Source organism: Erpetoichthys calabaricus, chromosome 6, assembly GCF_900747795.2.
Source record: "Erpetoichthys calabaricus chromosome 6, fErpCal1.3, whole genome shotgun sequence".
NCBI classification, from domain to species: Eukaryota; Metazoa; Chordata; class Cladistia; order Polypteriformes; family Polypteridae; genus Erpetoichthys; species Erpetoichthys calabaricus.
In genome coordinates this window covers 162,243,236-162,270,449 of record NC_041399.2, presented here as the reverse complement: position 1 = coordinate 162,270,449, position 27,214 = coordinate 162,243,236, and the positions used below count along the sequence as shown (strand labels likewise).

At 37.7% G+C, this 27,214-nt stretch overlaps 1 protein-coding gene across 4 annotated transcripts in view; it reads left to right on the top strand.

Moving 5' to 3' along the window:
* LOC114653644 (collagen alpha-1(XV) chain-like) overlaps positions 1-27,214 on the top strand; it is a 261,721-nt gene that overhangs the window by 83,068 nt on the left and 151,439 nt on the right. For 2 of the 4 annotated variants that reach the window (XM_051929087.1, XM_051929085.1), the window contains exons 1-2: positions 10,000-10,523; positions 15,178-15,725. In XM_051929087.1, coding sequence (XP_051785047.1) covers positions 10,178-10,523; positions 15,178-15,725 — 894 coding nt within the window. In that variant the 5' untranslated portion in view covers positions 10,000-10,177. Of the gene's footprint in view, positions 1-9,999; positions 10,524-15,177; positions 15,726-27,214 lie in introns of those variants that run through there. The other 2 variants (XM_051929086.1, XM_028804065.2) reach the window with 2 other exon arrangements.

Here is a 27,214-nt window from a genome sequence, read left to right as displayed (position 1 = left end):
TCATGCTGTTATTCTGCAACTTCTGCTCCAGCTTTCTCCTGTACTGCTCCTTCGCCGCCCTGAGCTGGACTTGAAGTTCCTTCTGCACGCGCTTAAGCTCATGCTGATCACCGCCTTTAAAAGCCCTTTTTTCTGGTTCAAAAGGCCCTTGATGTCACTTGTAATTCATGGCTTGTTGTTAGCATAGCAGTGTACAGTTCTTACTGGAACTACAATGTCCATACAGAAGTTGATGTAGTCAGTAGTGCGGTCAACAACTTCCTCAATGTTCTCACTATGTGATCCCTGCAGGATATCCCAGTCTGTAGTTCCAAAACATTCTCTCAGAGCCTTCTCTGCCTCTGGTACAGATCAGGAGTTTCAGTAAATGTTCACATCAAGCACCAGAATGGGGAAAATATTATTCAGTGATTTTGACCGTGGCATGATTGTTGGTGCCAGATGGAGTAGTTTGAGTATTTCTGGAACTGCTGATCTCCTGAGATTTTCTCACAAAACAGTCTCGAGAGTTTACTTGGACTGGTGCAATAAACGAAAAAAGCATGCATCAGTTCTGCAGATGGTAACGAGCCTGTGAGTGATCAGTGGTGAGAGGTCAGTGAAGAACCAGACTGGTTCAAGGTGACAGGCTGTAACCACTTTGTACAACTGTGGTGAGCAAAAAAAAAAAATCTCAGAATTTGCAACCTGTCGACATGCCTTTAGGCGGAGTGTCTATAACAGCAAAAAGGCTATGTCGGGTTCCACTCCTGCCAGAAAACAACAGAATCTGGACCATTGAAGACTGCAAAAACAAATTCTGGTATAACGAATCATGATTTCTACTGAGGCACACAGGTGGTAGAGTCATGAGTTGGAACTAACAGCATGAATCTCGGCACCCAACGTAAAATATGCCAACAGTCCAGACTGGTGGCAGTGGTGGCATAATGGTGTGGGGAATGTTTTCTTGGCATAGTTTTGGCCCTTTAATTTGAATCAGTCTTTGCTTAAATGCCACAGCCTGAGTATTGCTGCTGACCATGTGCATGGCCACAATTTATCTATCTTTTAATGATGACTTCCAGCATGATAATGCACCATGTAATAAAGCAAAAGTTGTCTTGAACTGGTTTCATGAATATGACAATGAGTTCTTTGTTCTTCAGTGGCCTTCCCAGTCACTGGAGATGTGATAGAAAGGAAGATTTACAGCATGAATGTTCAGCTGTCAAATCTGCAGAAATTACAATCATGTCAACATGGACAAAAATCTCAATGGAATGTTTCCAACATCTTGTGGAATCCATGCCTCAAAATATTTTGAGAGCAAAAGGAGGCCCTATTCAACCCTAACCCTAACCCTAACCCTATTAGTATTAGTATAGAGTTCTTAATAATTTGTTCAGTGAGTGTATCTATTTTTGAATCTGCCTAATTCACGTCAGGCCAGAGTATGTCCCATTAGCATTGTTTGTAAGACAGGAATAAACCCTACATGCATGCACACTCCACAAACACTCACAGGATTATCCAAGGCTGGCATGCGGTATACTAATTTGAACCCTTGACTCTAAATGTTGGAATCTTGTCCTGAGTTGTAGAGTCATCAAATGCCTAGTATTTGTATAATGAATGGGTGATCCTGCTTTGTCAGTGGGACCCAACAACTGTCTGATACTCTTGCAAGCACTTGACAGGTTGGTGCACAATCCATTCAGAGCATTTTGTCAACACAAATATTAGGAACTGGCAAGATTATTTAAATTCCTTAAACTCGGCACATGCTTGCAAATGTCTCAGAGACTGAGCCAAAGAGAAGACGTGCAACTTAGGCAACTTAGCCAGCAGATTTCAAGATTTGTTACTTCTATATGTCTTTCAATGTCAGCCATCCGTAAATGTGAACGGATGAGTCAACATTACAATACAAATATTTGATCTTAGTAATTTCACGCTTTTGACTCCTTGAACTTTTTCAGGGGCTCAACGTTAAAAGGTGTTATAATATTACATAGTCTGCACATTTGTATGCTTGCTCTTCCAGTATTCTCGAGTAAGCCTTTGTGGTCTTAGGAATTATTGTACAGTATAGTAATGTGTGTATGTGTGACACTGATGCCATCTAGTGGTCTTGTTTAGTACCTACACCATAAAATGGAAGCCTTCCAAAAACATTTTGCTGTATTGTTTCTGCATTTTTAAGTTCTGACTTTTAGTTAACAAATGTATCGAAATCATATGAGAGTAAAAAATCTTTTAAATAAGCTATTTTAAAAATCAGTTGTATTACTTTGTAAGGGCAAAAGATCTCTCCATCATCATCATCCTTTCATTTAATCTGTTTATGCAGGTCAGAGTTACAGAGTCTGAGTCCGTAAAGCAAAACATGCATTACAGAATGTCACTGTGTGAATGTTTAATTGACTACGTAATACACAAAAACAGCATTCCCAATGTTTAGAATACTATAGTCTAACTACGCAGACCAGGGCCTGACATTTTTTTTCTAACAGTATTGCCATGGAGAGAATCAAGAGTTTAATATGCCTAAAGACTGGCTGTTGTAAAAGAAACAAGTATTTACACTTACTGTTGCAGGGATATTTAGAATTTCCTGGAATAGGGTGTGAGAATGAGTGTGGTAAATCTTCTTCTGAGCCGATTAATGATGTATTCATGTATTCTTGGTTTTCGTTTCAAATTCACTGTTATCATGCCAGTATTAGAACATGCACATGTCTTCTTATACAAAGAACAGCCCTACTCAACTAGAAAGAATCCCTTCACAGTCACTCAGATCGTGTAGGCTACTTGTGCATTGTGTCCAATGTGTTATGCACATTAAACCAACAATGACAACAAAGAAAAGGAAAAGCATGCAAACACAAACCATAAACTCCAAAATCTTATATCTTATACGAATCAGCAATGTTACTGACAGCATCACTGACAGTTAAGCTATAATTTACAACAACAGAGTTTAAAAATGCTGTCTTACGAGGTATGTTTTGGGTTTTTCTGTCCAAGGGTAGTATTTTTCACTTGTGGTGATCTTTTGCTGTGTAATTATGTGGACACATGCTTTGAGATACAATAGTGTAAGCTTTATCACTACAGAACATCTGAACATGTTTTGAATTAGTGAAGTCAAAAATATCGTGTCATGTCGATTCTGAAAATTTTAAACAGCATTAATACCTGTACTTCTTTTCTATAGTTCTATCCTCATCAAATGTGCTTTGCTGCTCACTTGTTGTGTTAACTAAGGGTTGGTTTATACTTCACGCTCAGAATATATAATGGCTGCCACACATTCCTGCTTTCTTTTTACACGTCCACTGAGCACAATGTCAGAAATTAACGTGACATGTGTGCAAGTTGCAGTACCAGCAAAAATATGTGTTCAGATTTCGGTACATGACATTAGCATTGTTCTTTACTATCAACATGTAGGTAGGTAGGTAGGTAGATAGATAGATAGATAGATAGATAGACAGACAGACAGACAGACAGACAGACAGACAGACAGACAGACAGACAGACAGACAGACAGACAGATACTTTATTTCACATACTCCAGCAGCACCTTACTGATACAAAAAACAATATTAAATTAAAGATTGATTATAATGCAAGTTAAAAAAGACAATACCTTTATATAATGTTAACGTTTACCCCCCCGGGTGGACTTGAAGAGTGATGGCAGGCTTGCAGCTCCAACAGGATTAATGAGCGTGCTTTGATGTTTGATGATCCGTTGCAGTGAAGCAAATCATCATACTTAAATGCTGACATGCAAATGTCTTCATGGTGCTTTTCTTCATCTATTTCTCATAGGCAATCAAAGAGTTGCATATGCTCCATTGTAACACGATACATTTAAAGGTCCCACATACCATCTTCTGTGTGCTGTCTGTTTTTTTCACCTTTGCAAAAGCATCAGAATTTAAAGAATTTTTATTTTTAACATCTGCCCTTAATTCAGAATATATTGAAACTGGATGTTGTTTTTTCACCATGATGATTTCTCGCACTGCCTCCTGGTGCAGTCCTCCAGATTTACTTAAAATATGTGCACAACTATAGATAGTACACTGCTTACATAGCAGTAGCATCCTCAAGCTCATGTGTCGCGTAACGTTAAGTATATCCCCGGCCTCTGAGTTCAAACTCGTAGAAAACCCTATATTGAACCGAACTTATGTGATGAGTGATTAAACTTAATGCAACATTGTAAATAGTTATAAGGTATGTGCACAGTTGTCTTGTTTTTCTCTTGCATTTATAATGTAGTCTAAAAAAATGACAATAAATCAAAAGAATACACAGCTCTTATTGTGTGTGCAAAATCTTATTTGGAATGCAAGCAGTTTTTTTTTTTTTTTTACTGTTAGGTTCTGTCTTCTTTTCTTATTAACCACACAGCTGAAATGTTAATGTTAACTGCTCATCAGTTAATTAATCAAAAATAAGTAAAAAAGAATTTCTCTTTTAAATAAATTTGGCTTTATCACATTAAAAGGGTGAAAATAATACTCTAGGTCCTTTAAATGCTCTTTGATTTTGGGAATTCTTTCTCTTCTGTTTAAAATTATGAATAATTTTTTTTGGTTTGATTTTTTTATTTTGAAAGTTTAATTTTCAAACTTAATTTGATGTATTAGTTTGAAAGTTATTTCTTGGTTTAAAAAAGTTTGTAATTCATTTGCATTTTATTTCTAACTGCATCACATCCTCATATTGAAAGCTGCTGCAAGCAGGCACTGACTTGTTATAGAACAGAGCTAATTAAAATAGATCAGATTGGAGTTGCCCTCAGATGTATCACTTTTGGGGTTGCACTCAAAGTTGCAGGGCTCATCACATCCTAGCATCGCCTTTTATCCACATTAGTATACAGAGATTGATATTGATTGACATTGATAAACACTATACCCTGAAAAACATTGTGGTTTCTTTTTCTTTTCCTATTTCTAATTGTCACTTAATGTCCTGGTGGACAATCTTATTTGAGCACAACCTGCTTTTATACCCAGTGAGGCTTTCAAAGGGTAAAACCCTAAGTATCTAAGGGGTCAGCTACATGTATAAGGGTGGCTTTCAAGAGAGAGCAAGTTATTCATTTTTAGGAGGCCTTCTAAGCTGTGTCTCTGCCGGGATAGGCACATCTTCTCTCTTTCACCCCACACCTCTCCGAACCCTTTTCCTGTAGTAGCAGAAGCTTGACTATTCCTCTATATATAACAGTGATGTTGGCTGCCAAAATGTAAGATGTTGTTCACTTCAGGCAGTTGTTTTGCTTGTTAGTCCATCTGCAGTGAAACTTTGAGCATAAAGGCTAGGGTTTGGTCAGAGATGTGGGACTTGATCTGGTGGGTGCCAGTCTCTGTTACATTGTGTATTATATTGTATATTGAAATATGTATCAGTTATACGCAAGATGTTTTTATTAGTTGATCTGCTGCATCAATGTTATTTTTAAGAGACATTTTTGAATATATTACACTACCTTTGACATTTGGGCATAAAATGATGACTGATTAGATTCATTAGCTGCAAGCATGCTAATATTTCTTATACTGTCTAAGGATTAGTTGGGCCTTCTGTGAAATAGCACAGCTGGAGAAACTGAGCTGTATTTGGAGAAGCTGGGCTTATTTCCCTAAAGCAATTGCCGTAAAGGTCAATCTACATACAGAGCTGAATTCCAAGAATGGGTCAACAAACATTTCACAGTACAATGCGTATTGGCAGCATACAGTATATCTTAACTTCCGTTAAAGTTAAAAATGTACATGTTTGACTACAAGGGGTAATTAAACGTTCTTTTAATTGTCTACATTTTATCGTGCCATTTCTGAGTAAGTACAGTGGATTCTATAAACTTTATTGTGTGGTGGATTTAATTTTAAATGGATAAATTTGCCATTTTTTCCAATCAAACTGCACTTAATAACCCATAATGACTACGTGAAAACATGTTTTCAGAAAATTTACAAAATAAATAAAAAATCATGTGCAGCATGGTGGCTTTGTAGTAGTGCTGCTTTCTCGCTGTAAGGAGATTAAGGTTCATATCCTGGGTCCTCCCTGCATATTGTTTGCATGTTCTCTCAATATCTGCTCCAATTTCCTCCCATAGTTTAAAGTCATGCAGGTTAGGTGGATTGACAACGCTAAATTGACCTGTATGTGAGTTCACCCTGCAATGGACCAGGGCTTTGTCCAGGGATTGTTCCTGACATACACCCTGTGCTTTCTGGTATAGACCCCAGCCCCTTACGACCCTGCTGAGGATTAAGCAGTGTGATGATGCACGTTGGCTCCATAATCCCTCTCTTCTTTAGGAGACTCTTGAGCCCACAATCATTGATACTGTAACCAGGTGGCGCAGTGATAGTGCTGCTGCTTTGCAGTAAGAAAACTGTGGAAGATTGTGGGTTCGCTTCCTGGTTCCTCCCTGTGTGGATAGCGCTTTGAGTACTGAGAAAAGCGCTATATAAATGTAATGAATTATTATTAAGATGAGCAAATGATGATGACACCTACATTGCAGACAAGGGGTAGGTGCATAAATGTTCAAGTCCTTTTATTATCAAAATAAATCCAAACAGTATTCAAAGTGCAGTGCTTCCACAGTTCAATAAATAATCCAATAAAAAGGAAGTATTTAGTGGATGATAAAAGTTCAATAATTGTTTCATAAAATGAGGTTAAAATTATGCAGGAAGCTCTTTTCTAAACCTTGGTCCGCAATGCATCCCTTTAAAATTGACATGCCTTCTGCTTTCCCCTCACGAGATCCTGCAGACAGAGGAGTCATCCTGCCGACAGGCACAGCCAACCTTCCGTTACAGGCCCAGTGCGGCTCCCAAACTGGACCTCGCCTCAGTCCTTCATCCCTTGCCGCCTTCCCCGGACTTATGTGGGAGCGAGCACTGGGTCAATCCAGCTCCCTAAGCCAATCAGCTAGAGTGGCCTTCTTCAGCCCCTGAGCATTGGCCGCATGCTCTCACAAAGGGTTCTCCTCCCAGTTGTCTGCCTTCTTTCTGTCCTGCTGGTTATGAAGCGAAATGCACTCACTTCCACCCATGCTCATTTGGAGATTCATTCTTTGTGGTGCGATTTGTTTATTTAAAATTCGCACAACGCCATTGGACCACTTCTCACAAGCAGATTTAGAAAATTTGTGTGGTAAGGTATTAATAATAAAAAACTGAAATCTCTTAATTTGTATAAGTATTCAGACCATTTCCTGTGGCACTCCAAAGTGTGGTCAGGTGTATCCTGTTTTTTTAATTCTCCTTGAGATGAGTCTAGAAATTGACTAGTCATCGTTTAGAAGGGCACACACCTGTGTATATAGGTTCCAACAATTCACACTGCATGTCAGGACCAGAAAACAAACCATGAAGTCCAAGAAACTCACTTTAGACCTTTGCCTCAATAATTGTGAAATGGAAGGCAAATGGAACCAACATGACTGTTTCTGGAGTTGGCCAAACCAAAAAGGCCTTGGTCAGGGAGGTGACCAAAAATCCAGTGGTCCATCTAACATAACTTTAAAAGTCTTCTGCTGAGATGGGGGAATCTGTCATTTAAGGTAGAGTGGCTGGACAGAAGCTGTTCTTGAGTAAAAGCTTTCTAAATGGGATTCTGAGAACAAGAGGAATAAGTTGCCCTGGTCTGATGAAATAATCTTTGGTGAGAACTCCAATCACTTTGTCTAGTGAAGTCCAGGCATTACTCATCACCTGAAAAATACCATCTTTACCAGCAGCAGAAACAGTTCAGAATTGAGGAAAGGATGAATGCAGCCAAATACAGAGAGGTCTTAGAAGAAAGTCTGCTGCAGAGTACAGATAATCAAAGACTGGGGCGCCAGTTCACTGATCAGTACGACAATAACCCAAAGCATACAGCCAATACAATGATAGAGTTCCTTTGGGACAAGTCTCTGACTGTTGTTGAGTGACCCAAACAAAGCCTGGACTTGAATCATATAGAACATCTGCTGAGAGACCTGAATATGGTAGTCTACAGACGTTTCCCATCCAGTCTGAACCCATGAAGCTGAACCGATAAAGTTGCTGTATCCAGAGAGTGGCAGTACTAAACACTAAACCACTGTGCCACACTAACAATAAACACTTTTCAATGATACAGTTGGTTATCGTGCAGAGGCTTTTTTCTTACATTGTAGGAAGAGTGTAGAAACAAGTCAACTAATTAAACAATCACATACATTAAAGGAAAGGGATTGAATAGGAAAAGATTAACCTGAAAAGTAGAAACCACAGTGATACAGTTGATCTTATTGCAGGAACACTTGCTTTTGTATTAATTTGTAGTTCCATCTGTAGAAGTGCCTAGTGGGATATCAGTTTATAATTATATGGTTTCAAGCTACAAAGTGTAGCACTTCCAATTTTCAGGATCACTTTCTTACATGTAGTCATGTCAGTAGCAGATCATGATAAACATCACTTTGTCTGCATCAGTGACAGCTAGAGTTTACTTTAATTTATTCTGGATTATAGAGAGTACCCTTGAGCTGTTGCTGAACCCAGGATGGATGCTACGTAAATTATAGCACTCCAAAAATGATGTTTATATTAATAAAATAACACAGGAAAGTGGATAAACACAAGAGTAGGAATGCAGTTCCAAGAAAAATAAATGGAAACAAAATCCTGCTTCCCTTCTTAGGCCTAGCTAATGCAAAATTTGTACCCTTGTGGGATTCGCCTACTTAGTTTATGCACTCCAGTATTTCTTCTCTACCACCATTCTCCATACCTTATTTTCCTCTCTGGCCTCTCTTCCACCTGCTAACCAAAGCCTTTGTTGATTCCCACCCCTATTCAAGTTCAGTTATCCTTTGGATGGAATGGGCTTTTAAGCCCTGGCCAGGAACACTACATCTGGGAACATCCTGGCAACTACTGTTAGGGTCAGGGATGCCATTTAGAACACTTGGGAACTATCTGGAACTTCACCTAGGGGTCTAATGTGTCCTTGCAGTGCTGATCTCCAGCTGACACTTCAAGTGTCAGACAATTCCCTGGCAGGCTTATCACCATAACAAACAGCAGGAGGCCAAGTGTAATTCACTGGACCTTCCTGTTATAACCTCTTAGACCAAGAAACTCGAGTGTTCAAGAGTTTCCTTTTATTCACTATTAGAATATAAGGATCTACCACTGAGGTTCCCATTAGTGAATGCCCTTCTGCACTGGCATATGTATGGCAGTTATTCATGCCAGTAAAACCATGTCAGGGCATATTATAAGGTGACTCTTATCCAGTACTGCTTGAAATGCCAGCAAGCCCAGTACTGGCTTCACCTCCTCTACAGTTAGAAAAAACTCCTTATATCTTATGACACGTGTATACAAGACTTTTTTGTACCTACGTTACAGCCTTGATTTATAGTGACTGACTGAAATTGAATTTAGTAAAGAGAGGTATCAGTTATTCCTACTTTGCATAACAGTACTTATTTTTTTTTAAAAGATAAAATAATTTCCAACAAATAACTGTACTGCATCTCTCGTGTTGCTCATTTTCTTAAATAATGTACTTCTGTGCGTGCAGTGTCAGTGTTTTTTACTAGTTCCCCTTAGGATGACAAAAAGTGAAATGAAGTAGTTTTTCACCATTTGTCCTCTTGCAGCAAGAGTAAAACCTTTTTGGACCGGGGGGCATAAAGGCAGGCCTTGTCACCTTAATTTTTTCTGTGAGAAGCAGCCAATTTGTATGCACGGCAGAAACTTAAGTTTTGGGAGAGAGAGAGAAGGAGTGGTATCTAAAATGTGAGATCTCTGTTGTTATCAGTTTCTTTGCAGGCTGGTGGCGTACACTGAGCTAAGTAAGACCCATGGCTAGTCAGAATACAGCTGCCCCCTATTCATTTGAGTCAGAGCGCAACTCTATTTCCATTATAAAAGGGGGCGGGAGAGAGGAGGTTGTCAGAGAAACTTTTACCGAGTCACTTAACAGGCAACCCTTGTCGTGTAAGTCAGCGTTTTAGCAGCTTTTTAAATACCTAAGTCTGCATGATGCTGAAATGCTGACAGGGACATTTAACCTCTTAATAACAACTTGAAATCTGTACAGAAAAGCTGAAGCAATTTTAGACGGTGAAAAGCAACCTAGGTTCTGTGACTACAGCAGAGATTTTTAATTTGTTGGGATGGGACATCAAATTCACAGTGTATATAGCCTGTTGATTCTTCTTAATCCAGTTTTTGGACAGTGGTCTTGGTGGGCCAGTCTTTGGGGCAGTGGAACAACAGCAGCCCCTGCAGAAACCATTGAGTCAGGCACTAGCACAACTCTGATTCAGGTAGAAGAAATCTTGGAGGGAACACAGAGCAGTGCGACATGGATCACAGACAAATTTCTTAGTCCATCAGAGGAATCCATTCACTCGTCAGACTTTCCTCTTCCCGTTAAAGGGACTGTCATGTCAGAAGACACCATGGCAATAACTAAGAATCCCAAGAGTTCTAAAAAACGTCTGAAAAAATGGAAGACAGGTAAGAAAAGAAAATGTGCATGAAAAGCATCAGCAGATTTGGACTTTTTTCACAGTTGACATTTTTTTCTTTTTTTTTTGTCATTAATTGAAGCATGATTTGTTTGTTTGTCTTTTCTCATGGTCGGAGGAAAATAATAGACAAATTACCATTGTTTTGTTATTAATAGTTTAATAACTCTATAAAATGAACTTTATAAAATTAATTTAATGTCAATGGGTAGCTCACATCCCTTAGTTAACTGAAGATGTAAACTGGCCTAGAATGATTAAGTGTAGACATATGCTGGAGTGTATACTGGGATGAACTATGGTGTGCCATTTACTGTCAGCATTTGCTTTCCTTCTTCAAGTTAAATGGACAAATCAATGTAATATGAACATAATACATGCAAAAAGTTGTAAAAATAGACAAATACATGTATGATTTAATAGTTTAAATGTGTTTAACAAAACATTATCAAGTAATTTGTAGCTGAACACTTCAACTTTTTTTAGAAGGATTTTTGCAGAACTTTGTAAATATACAAATTACACTGTTTCAAAGTAAATGCTATGGAACTGAAATTGTTATTATACCATGACAAATAATTTGATAAGATTCCAAATGGTATTTTACTTTTCAGTTAAGTTGTAGAGAATTAAGTAAGTGGGAAATGGTCTGCAGTTAATGTATACATGTTAAAAAATGGAATGGCATTCGGAGGGTTAAACAAGTGCATTTAATAGATAAGCAGTATCATATGATTTTCTGGTAATAGGATTAGAAAGTAGCCTTAGTAGAGGATTGAGTTTACTTTAGTAAATGGGAACTCGGCCTGAATATTTTTTCTCAATTCTGTGCTGATCTTTGTTTAAGGGTGATGCAAAACGTTTGGCCAGGAATGCCTGAAAGGGGGCTTTTGAGATTGTGTCATTTGCAACAAAGAGCGCTGATTAATGAACGTCTGGCAATTTGACTTGATTTTTAATTAATTGATGTGAGCCTGCGCGGTTTTAAGTAAACACTAGCTTGCATTATAAAATAAGCAAAAGAAAATGGGTGGGGTCTCCCCTGACTAAAATCATTAGTTACTGTTGTGTTTTAAGAACCTGTGCCCCAGATGCAATGCTTATGTTGAAAGTTTATGCTTGTAGTTGAAGTTCAGATTTATTGCCATGCATACAAGTAATTCTTACTTGAATGTCTCCCACTGACGAGACTACAACAGACCAAAGAAAGACAATTCATTTATTATACTTTGAATTTAACACACAACACACATATATACACACTATATACAGAGCTACAGGTATATATGCAATGCGTGTGCAAACAGAATCACACATGATATACAAGATGCATACAGGAAATTATTAAGTCAAGTGTATTTCCATGTGCACAGTACAAAGTTTACTTATGTATTATAGTTCATTCCTTTTGTGTAGCTTTCCTACTTGTACTCTCTGCATTAGAGTAGCTGCTTCATCCAATGTTGGCTACTGCTGTTTACCCAGTGCTTCTGCAAACTTGAGCTGCATTGGACACAGCTGATAATGTAAGAATGACATCAATGTCACATTTTGGAAAGCTTACACTTGCTGGTTTTGTCCAGATGCAATTTTATTAGTATTCACTTGTGGTTATATATTGATTTTTCAAGACTGTTTTATCACTTTCTCACCACAGTTAATCAAAAGATGAAATACAATCAAAAAATCCATACATACTGTATATGCAGTTTATTTTTTCAGTCACACAGTTTTACAAGATAACAAGATGTTATGATGTAACAGTAGCCAGTCACTCATGGAAAACCTTTGACTAGGGATTAGTTTTTGAATTTCAGAAAGGACATTCTGAAGATACAGAGAAATATAAGCAAAAGAAAATTATTTAAGTAGTTTCTTTGTTTTTTGGCCCCACATACAAAGAAAGCCACTAAAATTAGCCTGAAGTCTATTGGCCCATGCACACCACTTCTGACTTTTGTAAAAATGCTTCCATTCGCTAAGATGGGAGAGCTAACAAAGTATCATGAGCAACCCAGATGCAGTGCCTGCTTGAAATGGAAGTTTTCATTGTCTGTCTTTTTATCTAAAATAAAACAATAGAGTCAGACTTTACTTTATGTAATGCCTTTCTAAAATGAACTATATCTTATAGCACTTCATTAAATACAGACCATGGTACAATCGCTTTCATATTTTTAAGAATATGAGCATTGCATGGTTGGACGGCTTCCACAGGATCACTCAATGAGTAGAGTTGGGGCAGAACTACTGTAGCAACTTTGTGATTTAAAGCCTGATGTCTCAGCCATTGAGCCTCACAATGCTGCAGACAGGCAGCCTGGTGCACAAAATAAAAAGGAATGCTAGCTACTCAGGCAGCATCCCAACACATGTTTATATTTTAGGTAAATTAAGTGAAAGGGGAAATCAAATAATTATGATATACATTTATGGCATGGGTTAAGATGAACTATCTTTTATATTCTGTCATTTTTAATTATGAAAGAGGAGAGGATAATACATTGTTAATTTTTTTTCAGCAGCAGCCTAGCCCTAAAAAAGATGTGCTTTTATCCATATTACTAAACGAGAATGGTAAATCGGATATGGACGCAGGGACCTGCCCGTGGACGCAAAAGACATAGTGCGCAAGTGCCACACAAAGACCCCAGAGTGAAACGGGAGAAACTACGCGTGTGCGCAGGCGCCACACAAAGCAAATGCCCCCCCCGCACCAGAGCAAAACGGGAGAGACTATGAACCGTCAGAGTAGGAAACAAAGTAAAACGTCATAAAGAGGTTAAAGAACAGGGACAAACACATGGAGAGCAGGTTACAGAACAAAGCCCCCCTCCCCAGAGTAAATCGAGAGAGACTACGAACCGTCTGACATGCCGCAAGCAGGATAAAGCGAGGTCAGAAATAAAACACAGAGTAGGAAACAAAGTAAAACTTTATAAAGGGATTAAAGAACGGGGACGAACACATGGAGAGCGGGTTACAGATGATGTAAACTGGAATGCAACAGCTTCAAAAAAACCTAGGCACGAAACACATGCACACCGAGATACAGAATATAAAGGCAGAAACAACGACAGTTAAATGTCCACACCACACAGCGGAGGCGGACCCGGAAGGCGCGGTAAAGTACAAAAGGCAAAGGTGCCTACACAGCATGGTAAAAACCGACATAATACGGAAGGCGCAGGCGTCACCGCCATATTGTGAGTGGCACTAATGCGTGGTGAAGGCGCAGGAGGAGACATAGTAAAACAAGAGGAGTCAACGCCCCGCCCCAGAGTGAAACGGGACACACTACGGAGTCCACAAAGGCTCATACATCAAACCCGAGATGGTACGGACACGCGTCTGAAACCGCAGAAGCAAAACTGTCTCGGCTCCAAAACCAAACAGCTCAACAACTAACACAGCTTCGACACCGAGCCCGCGTGAACAGATCTAATGAACGTGGACGCCTACAACGCGCGTCTCAAACTGCGTAGGCAAAACAGGCACGGATTCAACACGACACAGCTCGAGTGACCGAGATACAAACACACGCCTGCCTGGATATAATTAATGAACGCAGGCGCCTACAACGTGCGTCTTAAATGCCGCAGACCAGGCAGGCACTGCTCCAAAAAGAAAGTGCTCGACTAAACGAGATACGAAGTGAAACGGGAAACACTACAGAGTCCGCAGTGCTCCACAATGCACCGCATAATAGTTCAGAAATAGCTTCGTAGTAACAGTGGGGAGACCCAGAGTGACACGGGCGAATGCTCCGTATTAAACATATGTCATCCTTACACGTCCAAACTATATAGCATAGGTGAATCACATTACAGTGATGCATTATTAACAGTACGATAAACATCACAGTATCGCAAACAAATGAAAATTATTACTCGAAAAAGGGAAAATATATTCACCACGGACCAAGTTTCATTGAAACAAAAGCAGAATAAACCGAGATCAGAAATGAAAGACAGAGTAGAAAGCAAAGTAAAACGTCATAAACAGGTTAAACAAGGGGGCCAAACACATGGACAGCAGGTTACAGATAATGAAGACCGGAATTCAAAAGCTTCAAAAACAAAAGCTCGACTGACCGAGATACAAACTAAAACGGAAAACACTACGGGGTCCGCAGTAGTCTACAATCCACCGCATAATAGTACGGACGGAGCTCCATATTAACAGTGGGGGGCCCCAGAGTGACACGGGCGAACGCTCCGTATTAAATGTGCGTCATCCTCCCAAGTGGCTGCCCAGCGGGCACGGGTTCAAAACGCCGGGGGTAGGCGAGCGAAGCAAGCAGGGGGCGGAGCCCCCTTGTTTGTTTTCTGAAAGAGTATGGCAATTTTAAAACTCTAGACCTATGGTACTCCTTTTATGTGGAGTTTCTGATATATCTGTATTTGCTTGTGTTTTCATGAGCCTCCTCAGACTGTCCAGCTGGCACAGTTAATTTGTTGCTTTGTATCTGTTGTTTTGCTGTGTTAAGTCACAATTAACCATAATACACATTAGGGACAAGCTGCTTTAACTGATCAAATTAATATCAAAAATTTCTACCTACTCTTAAACTATAGCAGTACTTAAAAGAAAAACAATTTAACCTTAAGTCACACTTTGCTTTTCTTCTTGTGTCTTTACAGAGAGGGGTTCCAGGGGACATCTTGATCTTACTGAATTGATAGGTGTTCCACTTCCTCCTTCAGTTTCTTTTATCACTGGATATGAAGGATTTCCTGCATACAGTTTTGGACAAGATGCCAATATAGGCAGATTAACCAAAACATTCATACCTCAACCTTTCTACAGAGATTTTGCTGTCATTGTAACCATAAAGCCAACCACTAACCGAGGTGGAGTGCTCTTTGCCATTACTGATGCCTTCCAGAAAATCATCTATTTGGGCATTGAATTAACACCTGTGGAGGATGATACACAAAGGATTATAATGTACTACACGGAATCCTCAACATCAAAGTCACAGCAGGTAGCTTCGTTCAAAGTTCAAGAAATGACAAACAAATGGAATCGCTTTACACTGGCCGTACAAGATAATAAGATTACATTGTTCATGGACTGTGAAGAGTATCATCGTATTTTGTTTGAGCGCACTTCCCAACAACTGCAATTTGAATCAAGCTCAGGAATTTTCGTTGGAAATGCCGGAGGGACTGGTCGACCAAAGTTTATTGTAAGTACAGCAGCCACTTTGTGCTTTAAACTTAACTGTGCACTATATAATGATATGTATACATTTTTACATTGATTTTGATTAATAAAATGCAGTGATGTTTTTTAACAAATGTTATTTGCAAGGTGCTTTCAAAGAATTTGTGTATCAACAGCCTATCAAGTTCAGCATCCATTTAGTTCATTAGTTTCATTTAACGTAGCTACATCAATCTTCTGAATTTTGTGGACCATGATGAACAGCTATAATGAAAAGCTTTCATTAGCTGTATGTGTTCATCCAGCCAGCCATTTTCAGACCCTGTGCTTATCTAATAATTCTTGGCGACTACAAAAAAATAATGTAAAACAAGATCACAAACCCAATAGACCACCCACAAGTCCCACCATAAATGTGTATTGTCATGTTGTGATGTTAGATTACACCTAAAGCAGATGTGAAATTAATTTATCAAGTACTGAGGCGATTGATTAATAAAATAATACTGAAAATAATATTGATTTAGATTAAGAAAGATCAGCAGTAAGCAATAATTATTTCAATAATATGATTACAAAAGCAAGCAAAGCACTTTTCACTTTTGATTATGCGGTCATTTTCTGCTCCAGTACATTTGTTATTTAAGTCTCTTGATCAAGGTTAGAGAAGTTAGTATTTTATTTGAGTATCAACTAGGTAGATATGAAATTATTATTGGTTTAATAAGTTTAGCAGTGTTTCTTTGATTTTTTTTTTCAAAAATTGCACAGCTTCTGAGATGGTATCAGTTCAAGTGGTGAGTATGATACAAGAAATTCCACAGTCCAAGTATGTTTGTTTTCAAATGTTTGATAAAATTTAAAAGCACAAGCAAGCACACATTGACACACACAAACACAAAACACATTTGATGTTGCATTCTGAGGTCTCTATAGTCAGGCAAAATGACAAATTTTATTGGCTAACTAAAAAGATTACAATATGCAAAGTTTCGAGGCAACTCAGGCCCCTTTTTCAGGCAAGACGTAAGTTTTCTATAGCAATGTATGTTACCTTACATTATGTTACAGAAAACTGTATACACTTAAATCTTGCCATTCACAAACAAACAATCTATTTTAGAACATGTCAGATTTGTATCAAGATGACACAAAAGTTCTATTTACATTCTAGCTTGTAGAATAAGACAGAACCTTCCATTAGCTTTTTAGCTATGTTTTCTATGTAGCTACAGAATGTGCAGCCAAACATTTGTATCATAACTAAACAAGTACTGTTGTGATTTTAACATTAATGTACTAAGAATGGCTCTTAAGAACAGCTGGTTTCAGATTCATTACTTCTAGCTATTTTTTCAGTCATTAAATTATGGATGTGTTACTTTGGTTTATGCTTATAAAAAATGACTTTGGTTTTTAGTGCTTTGATGACATCCATAGTGGTATTCAGAAACTTTTAAAGTTTTAGTATTGGTAAAGCACTTCAGAATAAACCTGATTCTGGAAGTTCTTCCGGTGTTCAGTCCAAGTCCAAAGAAATCACTTTTGGGTCAGAAAGAAGTTTTATAAAGTGGAGAGAGCTCATTCCTTCAGCCGCCCTGGCATTATCCTTAGCATACAGCAGGGCTGTTCCATGGTACTACAATTCCCAACATGTTGCAGGATCTGGAAAATGAGAGTGGCAACACAAGAACGCTGCCCTCTAGCATATTGGTAGAGTATATACTATGAAAAGGCTAACTGCCTCAGATCTTCCATTTTTCTGGCCTCCATTCACAATCTGGTCAGGACGTCAGTCCATCAACTGTCCTTCAACTCTGACTTCCCTTCCAGGCAAGGAGGCACCTTTCCTTCTGGACAGGATGCCAGACAATCTTGTATGGCACTTACGATATGTATAATTTATTTTTTTTAAGCATGTAACATATACTGTAGGATAACCCCAATAGTTTCAGGAAACTGTTTAAAAAAATCTGTTCTGATATTTAATAAACAATGTCTTTCACTACTGAATGAAGTAGCAAATAACAGAAATAAACATTAATTGAATATTTCAGTATTGTCATTGCAGCTTTAATGTCAGAGTGTAATTGTTTGTGCTGACTTATTATACACCTAAAAATGATGTTATAAATGGATGTGCTGTGGCTGGGTCTTTTATCTAAATTTACAAGAATACATTGGTATGCCACATAACCAAAAAAAAAAGACACTCCATTAACAACATTTACAAGTCTGTAGGGATAATAATAATAATAATAATAGTAATAGCAATAATAATAAAAATAATGTCTAATGCCATTTTTTGTCAGCTGATACTGAGTACTTCATGAACTTTATGGGCAGATGTCCAGTACTGATAGAAGTGCTCTTATTAGAAAACACTGAAGTTAAATTTTCAACAACAAATAAATAAAGACAATTTTTAATAAACTATAATGAATGAGGTTTGTTTTTTGTTTAATGCTGAATGAACAGTTGTTATTTTTAATAACATTTATTAAAATTAATGATAACTCTTTTAAGTGTTTGTGATATTTTTCCAAACCTAAAAACAAACTGTTTTAGTAAACTGAAATTGAAAAAACTTCGCCCGGAGATTTTCACCATAGAAATAAATATCTAGAGACTATCTTAAGTTTTTGTATGTACCAGGCACATGATTTTTTTTTAAACGATAACATTTCAGATCAGTCTGCTTCTTTTCTTATATATAACTCTTGATGGTGCACTACAATGCTATTCACTGTCCGCATGTGTACATGGCTGCTTTAGCTTTTGAGAGGATCAGACTATTTCACTTGGCTTATAATGGTAAACACTCTCTGATCTCAGGATATTAGGTTTAGGTACATCTGTATGCACCTGAGCAAATTACTCATGCAAACTGCTCTTCTAGAATTTCATAAAGTTGTACACAGGCTCAAGTGGCCTCACATTCACAATCATTACAATGGCAGTACAGTTTTCTTTTTCTCTGGTGGCTTGCTTGTAGCACAGGGAGCATTATCTATACTAATAAAAGGCAAAACCCTCACTGACTCACTCATCACTAACTCTCCAACTTCCTGTGTAGGTAGAAGGCTGAAATTTGGCAGGCTCATTCCTTACAGTTTACTTACAAAAGTTAAGCAGGTTGCAGTTCGAAATTCTACACGTAACGGTCGTAACGGTCAACAACGTCCGCCATGTTAAACTTTATTATTTATGGCCCCATCTTCACGAAATTTGGTAGACGGCTTCCCTGCGCTAACCGAAACCGATGTACGTACTTATTTCGGTGGTATGACACCACTGTCGGCCGCCATATTGAACTTTCCAACTGTCTTTGTTACTTAATGGGCCCATCTTCAAGAAATTTGGTACGTGGGTTCCCAATGCTAACTGAATCCTACTTACATACATATATACGTCCATAGCCTGCAGCTCAGTCCACACTCTGAATCCTCCAGGCACTCCTGAGCATAATCTAATTTTGAAGGTTGGGGCACCAATAATGTTACTGAGAAACTTATAGCCACCGAAACTTTGTAATGGCACGAGACATCAGGTCACATGCCTGCAAAAGAACCTAATTGAGGCAACTATTTTCACTGGCGGTGGCTCAGGGGAGAGAGTTTTTATTCCTGGCATCCCCGTTATACCCTCTGATCTCCCATTTCAATTCAAACGCCTCCAATTTCCAGTAAGGCTCTGCTTCACAATGACAATTAATACGTCTCAGGGACAGACCCTACAAAAGGTTGGCATTGATTTGAGGCAAGATTGCTTTTCACATGGCCAACTATACGTTGCATGCTCAAGAGTAAGCTCAGCACACAGCTTGGTCATATTACAACCGGAGGGGCGAACTGACAACGTGGTATACAAAGAGATCCTTAACAAATAATTATTGGTACATTTTCCCTCAGTTTATTATTTAAAATTTTAAAGCAGTACTTCGCCGCTGCAAAGCTCGGGTATTTTGCTAGTCCATCATATTCTTTGCCTCTCTCATAAGAGCTTCCTTGGCTTTTTTAAATTGGTTGCACAATTGGAGCAACATTCTTTGCATCTGGTATTTGTTTAATAAATACACTCAAGAACACAACTATCAACAATCCTAACAATTTGAAAGGAAGTAGGCTATGATATATATCTATTAAGTGGAAGCAAGAGTTACAAAAGTGGAGGTGAAATTGTTTACAACATTAATATCTGTGTGTAAATTCATGTAATTATTTTATAGTATATTAATTAAGCATTCATATTACAACATGCAACAGCACAGGCCTAATATTACATCAAAAAGTCTGTGGGATTTTGTGGATTATCTTTTCATTATATTGTAGCTGATAGCAAATGCCAGCTGTGGCTGACAACAAATAAAAAAGTATTGTTTTATCACTAACAATCCCTTATCTAATAGAAGAACTCTTATCCCTTATTAGAAATAAGTAACAGATATTTGGTTAGTTCAAAAGCCACATTTTAAATGCAAGCACCATAGTCTGCATACCTGCTTTACTATCATGATTCCTCTTTATATTTGTAATACACATAAGAAACACATATAGAAAATCCTTGTGATTGCTAAAACATGTCATTTTAATTTTTTGTTTCCCAGCTTTGCTTCTATTTGCTGTTAGGGTAGAAGACCTAATTTCTTTATCCATTACTTTTTTATATAAATTGAGTTGCTGTGAGTCTTTTAAAAATGAAATTATTGAGTTTACTCAAGGTTTGAGTTGTGATGGCATGTCTTCCTAATTCTAATTATTTATCTGTTAAAAAACTGAATACGTATTTGGAAGTTAATAAAAATACACAGCAAAATTTTAAAATAGGTAAAAAGAAGTGTGGGTATAGTTAGTTTAGTTTGGTGGCTAGATGAAAAATAGCTCTTGAAACAAAAATAATGCATCTGATAAATGATAGACAGTGTGTATGGGATGCCAGTTTAGAGTGGCGGTCAGGTGTAGGCAGTAAAGGAATAATCTGACAGAACTAAAGTAATCTTGGTCTCTGTTTTTTCTTTTTAAAGTTGAATCTGAAATGAATTATGGCTAACTTTTAATTTTTTTAATTAGCCGCATCATTGCACACAGTGTATGTTAAGTGAAACAGCATGTCCCCTAAGGAGCCTACTGCACATTGAGCATTTGGCTGTGTTTAAAACGTAGAAGCCTGCACGTTTTATTAATGACAAGCTAACCATTCAAAAATATGAACAGGTTTAATCTTGAAGTGACATCTTCAGATGTTTTTGTGATGCTGATACTGATTGCTTTGTTTTTTAATCTGAAAATCTTCCAAATATCAAATGTAATGAGTCTCTGAAGTGCAACCAGCAGATTAAATAAATACTGTGCATGCAAGAGGTGGCGTGCGTAAAATTTAGGCAGCAGCACATATATACAGTATTGTATGCTATTATATGTTAAGTGTATGCTAACTCATACATTTAATTGTCAATAATCCTTTCACATGTTTTTATAGTTCCGTCATGTCAGTTTTTTGCTTATAGCACTGAGTTAGGCTTAGACAGGTGTAAGAAGTTCACAGGTAAACAATTATTGGTATGTTGAGATTAGGAAATTTAATCTATCCATCCATCCATTTTCCAACCCGCTGAATTCCGAACACAGGGTCACGGGGGTCTGCTGAAGCCAATCCCAGCCAACACAGGGCACAAGGCAGGAACCAATCCCGGGCAGGGTGCCAACCCACCACAGGCCACACACAAACACACCCACACACCAGGGCCAATTTAGAATCGCCAATCCACCTAACCTGCATGTCTTTGGACTGTGGGAGGAAACCGGAGCGCCCAGAGGAAACCCACGCAGACACGGGGAGAACATGCAAACTCCACGCAGGGAGGACCCGGGAAGCGAACCCAGGTCCCTAGATCTCCCAACTGTGAGGCAGCAGTGCTACCCACTGCGCCACCCTTAATCTATCCATATTTTTTAATTTCATTTTTTAAACTTTTGGTATAAATATACAAAAATTATGCACTCAGCGGTCACTTCTTCAATAGAGGAGAATTTACATGACCATTACTAATACAACAGCTATCCAATAGGTGACAAATGAAGCAAGACATTCAGATTGATCAATCCAGGGATCAACAATACATAGAAAGATGAATTGAACCCAATTCAGTCAGGGCATTTGAGAATAGTTAGGTTTGGTACAGGGGCAGGTTGCTGCGATATAGCAGTTTGGCCAACTCTGAAGGAAGAAAGAAAAGATATGAAACATTGTATAGAGACATGCAATATAGCAAAATACTGACTTTTAATTATAGCAGTAATTGAATGAATGATTGTATGCATTTTTTTATGTAGACTTATAGGTTGGTCTTGATGGGGGACCTGAAACTTAGGGCTGAACTTAGAGTTAATGCCTGACTTGCTCTGGTAGAATGAATATTAATTAAGGGACCCAGTCACTGTCTGTGTATTTTGTGTAAGGAAGAGCCGCAAACAGCGAAGAACAAAAAATTAATTAAACAATTGAGAAGGGAGCGAGTGAAGCATACAACCATCTTCATAAGGGAAACAAAGCACGGTGTAAAACGTAAGTTTAAATTAAGTTTATTGAAACGCTCCCGTTGCGGATTGCAATAACATATTCGCGAGATAAAAGAACTCAGTAGGGAGAAATGAAGGAAGAGCCAAAAACAGCGAAGAACAAAAAATTCATTAAACAATTGAGAAGGGAGCGAAACAATAAGAAGCCAGCGAGTGAAGCATACAAGCATGTTCATAAGGGAAACAAAGCACGGTGTAAAACGTAAGTTTAAATTAAGTTTATAGAAACGCTCCCGCTGCGGATTGCAATAACATATTAGCGAGATAAAAGTTTAATGAGAAGACACAAGGTATAAACGAACGACACGCCGTAGCGCAACGTTAGGGGCAACAGTTTCAACCATTCTATGATCTGCTTCTCGCAACTGAAAGACGGCACATGGCGGATGTTAGCCGACTTGCTGACCGCAACGTTAGGGGCTTCAACTCTGGCGCTGACGATAGAGATTCGATTCCCGAGAGGGGATGAAGTGAGTGTGCATGCCTGATGAGCCCAGAATTAGGGAGAAACACGTGTCGCATACTCTTTGCATTATTTGAAAGTAAACTATTAAAACCATTCTATGATCACCTTCTGGGAACAGAAAGAGGGCACGTGGCGGATGTAAGGCGACTTCCTGACCAACCACAAGCGTTACCTGGCAGGTAACCACCCATACAGTCAGATTGTGATTCAGAAAACGAATGCCATGAATGTAATTACCACGATCTACCTACTGTCAAATAAACGAAACACACGCCGTGGCGCGACAGCTGTGAAAAGCGAGGTTCAGAAAAAAACAGATCCTTAACAAATTGTTATTGGTATACTGTATTTTCGATCCGTTTAAAAAGGTTTTCTTTTCTTAAAAAATTAAAAGCAGTACTTCGCCGCAACGAAGCGCGAGAATTTGGCTATATATATCTGCTTCTCACACTTAAAAGAGGGCACGTGGCGGATTTTAGACGACTTCATGACCAAACATAACTGTTACCTGCCACGTAGGGTTACCACTTTTAATACAAAAAAATAAGGGACGCATACTGCAGCGGGTGCCACATCCCAGTGCCAACACTTTGCAGACTGTACTTAAAAGACCCGCCCTCCTCACTGGACAGTTAAAAAGACCAATCAAACTAACGATGACATCAAGTATTACCCAATCAAAACTACGAAAGGAGGCATCTTCATAAAATGCGTGTGGGATGATTTGCATGAGACGCTGCTTTAAAAAAAATGATAAAAAAATACGGGATAAATCCCGTCCCGTATTGATTCAAAACGGGACGCGCAATTTCATTCTCAAATACGGGACGATTCCGTATTTTAAAGGACGGGTGGCAACCCTACAGTGCCAGGTAACCACCCATACAATCAGATTGTGATTCAGACTAGGAATGCAATGAATGTAATTACCCCGATCTACATACAAGGCGAAAGTCTTGCAACATTCAAAAATGATGGTTTGGGATAAGTACACCATAGAACATAAAAGAGCTTATGAAGCCTTGAACCAAAAAAAGCAAGATCTCAGAGATCGTAAAAAAAAATAGGAGGTAATGTCGTTTTACTCGCTGTAGATTTTAGTCAAACATTACCAGTTATTCCACAAGGGAGACCAGCAGATGAACTCAACGCGTGTTTAAAATCCATGCTTCTCCCACGCTCGGTTATATGTCGCGTGTTCTCGGGTAGGTACACCAAAAAATGTATACATTTAAGCATGTAATGGGCAAACAAAAAATGAGGTATACCCGAAGGCACTGCAGTAGTACTTAATGTTACTTTACTTCTTAAATGTTAATGTTTTACTGTTTAATAATTTATACGCTTCTTATATGTTGTTCAAATTCTTTTATCAAAATACCAGTGACAGCGCAATGCACGATAACATGGAGTGAATACACGGCCCACGGCCGCCCTGGTGTGCGCAGATAGGAGTTGATTCTACAATGAAAAAAATAAAGATAAAACCCCAGGATTGTTTCCTGCCTTGTGCCCTGTGTTGGCTGGGATTGGCTCCAGCAGACCCCCGTGACCCTGTGTTCGGATTCAGCGGGTTGGAAAATAGATGGATGGATGGATGGATTTTACTGTTTAATAATTTATATTTATATGAAATGTGCTTCTTATATATTACTTCATATTCTCATATGATAATGATGTTAATGTTGTTTATATTGATTTCTGTGTTATTGAAACTGCATGTATGTGTGTATATGTATGTATATATATATATATATATATTTATATATATATATATATATATATATATATATATATATATGTGTGTGTGTGTGTATACATATATATGTGTATATATATATATATATATATATATATATATATATATATATATATATATATATATATATATATATATATATATATGTGTATGTGTGTGTGTGTGTGTGTGTATATATATATATATATATATATATATATATATATATATATATATATATATATATATATATATATATATATATATATACTACCAAAATACCCGCGCTTCGCAGCGGAGAAGTAGTGTGTTAAAGAGGTTATGAAAAAAAAAAGGAAACATTTTAAAAATAACGTAACATGATTGTCAATGTAATTGTGTTGTCATTGTTATGAGTGTTGCTGTCATATTTTTTCATAACCTCTTTAACACACTACTTATCCGCTGCGAAGCGCGGGTATTTTGCTATATATATATATATATCTGTATGTCTATATATCTGTATGTCTATATATCTGTATGTGTATATATCTGTATGTGTATATATATATGTGTGTGTATATATCTGTATGTGTATATATATATGTGTGTGTATATATATATATATATATATATATATATATATATATATATATATATATCTATATAGATATCTGTATGTGTATATATATCTGTATGTATATATATATATATATGTATGTGTATATATATATATGTACGAGCTGTATATACCCGGCGTTGCCCGGGGCAGAAGTAACCTAATCGGTCAAAGACTTACATATATACCAAAGTAAACCTAATCGGTCAAACAGCTTCATATATACAGAAGCGAACCTAATTGGTCAAACAGTTATGCATGTGCAGAATGATTTTACAAACATTATGCGTGTTAACAATCATTAAAAAGAAAAGATTGAGGAACTGTTCTTCTATATGTGATGAAGCCACTAATAAGACAGATTTTTTTCAGGACCCAGCTGTTTCATAACTAAACTACTGCCACCCCAAAGTAATGCCTAATAGTGGTTTTTGGGGTAGCTGTGGAATAAAAAGGGTGTTTTTTAGTCAGTAAGAATCTGACACTACCCTTCAGTACGGGCTGAAGGGTGCCTATGTAAGGTTTTACATCCTTCCCGTATGGAAAAAAAAACATACTAAACTTTTTTTTATCATTACAGATAATCTCAGTCAAATCGAAGTACGCATTCTCAATTTATTTGTATCTAATTTTTACTTTTTCACAAAGCCATCCCATGCCAATTTGTATGAATAAACTTTTGCTAGAGAGTTAGCAAAAGTTTATTCATGCACATATTTTAATACGGATAATCTATCTCTAATCAAGGTTCTCATTTTCATTGTAATTTAAAATAATAATAGATACTCATTTTTTTCTTCTGTTTTAGAAAAACCAATCTATGCCACCTACGTCTTCGTCAAGTCAGCTTCATCCAGCTTCATCACATATAGAAGAAGAGTTCCTCAATCTTTTCTTTTTAATGATTGTTATACACACACATACATAAACACACACATAAGACTTACTGAGTGAAACGGGCTTTCATTGACAATCATGTTACGTTATTTTGAAAATGTTTCCTTTTTTTTTTCATAACCTCTTTAACACACTACTTCTCCGCTGCGAAGCGCGGGTATTTTGCTAGTATATATATATATATATATATATATATACATATACACACATACATGCAGTTTTAATAACACAGAAATCAATATAAACATTAACATCATTATCATATGAGAATATGAAGTAATATATAAGAAGCACATTTCATATAAATATAAATAATTAAACAGTAAAATCTTCTTCTGTAATTTGCTACCGTGGCAATTTGTGTGTCTGTCCAGGATTTTAAATGACCTGTAGCTCGCAAACCGTTGCACCTATACACTTGAAATGTGGTACACATATAGTACGTCACGTCTACTATCCGCTTTATGGGTGATGATTGTTTTAGTCTTTTTATCTTTATTTTATTTTATTGTACAATCAAGTCCTATCTGCGCACAGCAGGGCAGCCGTGGGCGGATGCGTATGGTGTATTCACTTGATGTTATCGTGCATTGCGCTGTCAGTGGTATTTTGATAAAAGAATTTGAACAACATATAAGAAGCGTATAAATTATTAAACAGTAAAACATTAACATTTAAGAAGTCAAGTTACATTAAGTACTACTGCTGTGCCTTCGGGTATACCTCATTTTTTGTTTGCCCATTACATGCTTAAATGTATACATTTTTTGGTGCACCTACCTGAGAACACGCGACATATAACCGAGCGTGGGAGAAGCATGGATTTTAAACACGCGTTGAGTTGATGTGCTGGTCTGCCTCGTGAAATAACTGGTAATGTTTGACTAAAATCTACAGCGAGTAAAACGACATTAGCTCCTATTTTTTTTTTTACGATCTCTGAGATGTTGCTTTTTTAGGTTCAAGGCTTCATAAGCTCTTTTATGTTGTATGGTGTACTTATCCCAAACCATCATCTTTGAATGTTGCAAGACTTTCGCCTTGTATGTAGATCGGGGTAATTACATTCATTGCATTCCTAGTCTGAATCACAATGTGATTGTATGGGTGGTTACCTGGCACTGTAGGGTTGCCACCCGTCCTTTAAAATACGGAATCGTGCCGCGTTTGAGAATGAAATTGCGCGTCCCGTTTTGAATCAATACTGGACGGGATTTATCCCGTATTTTTTTTA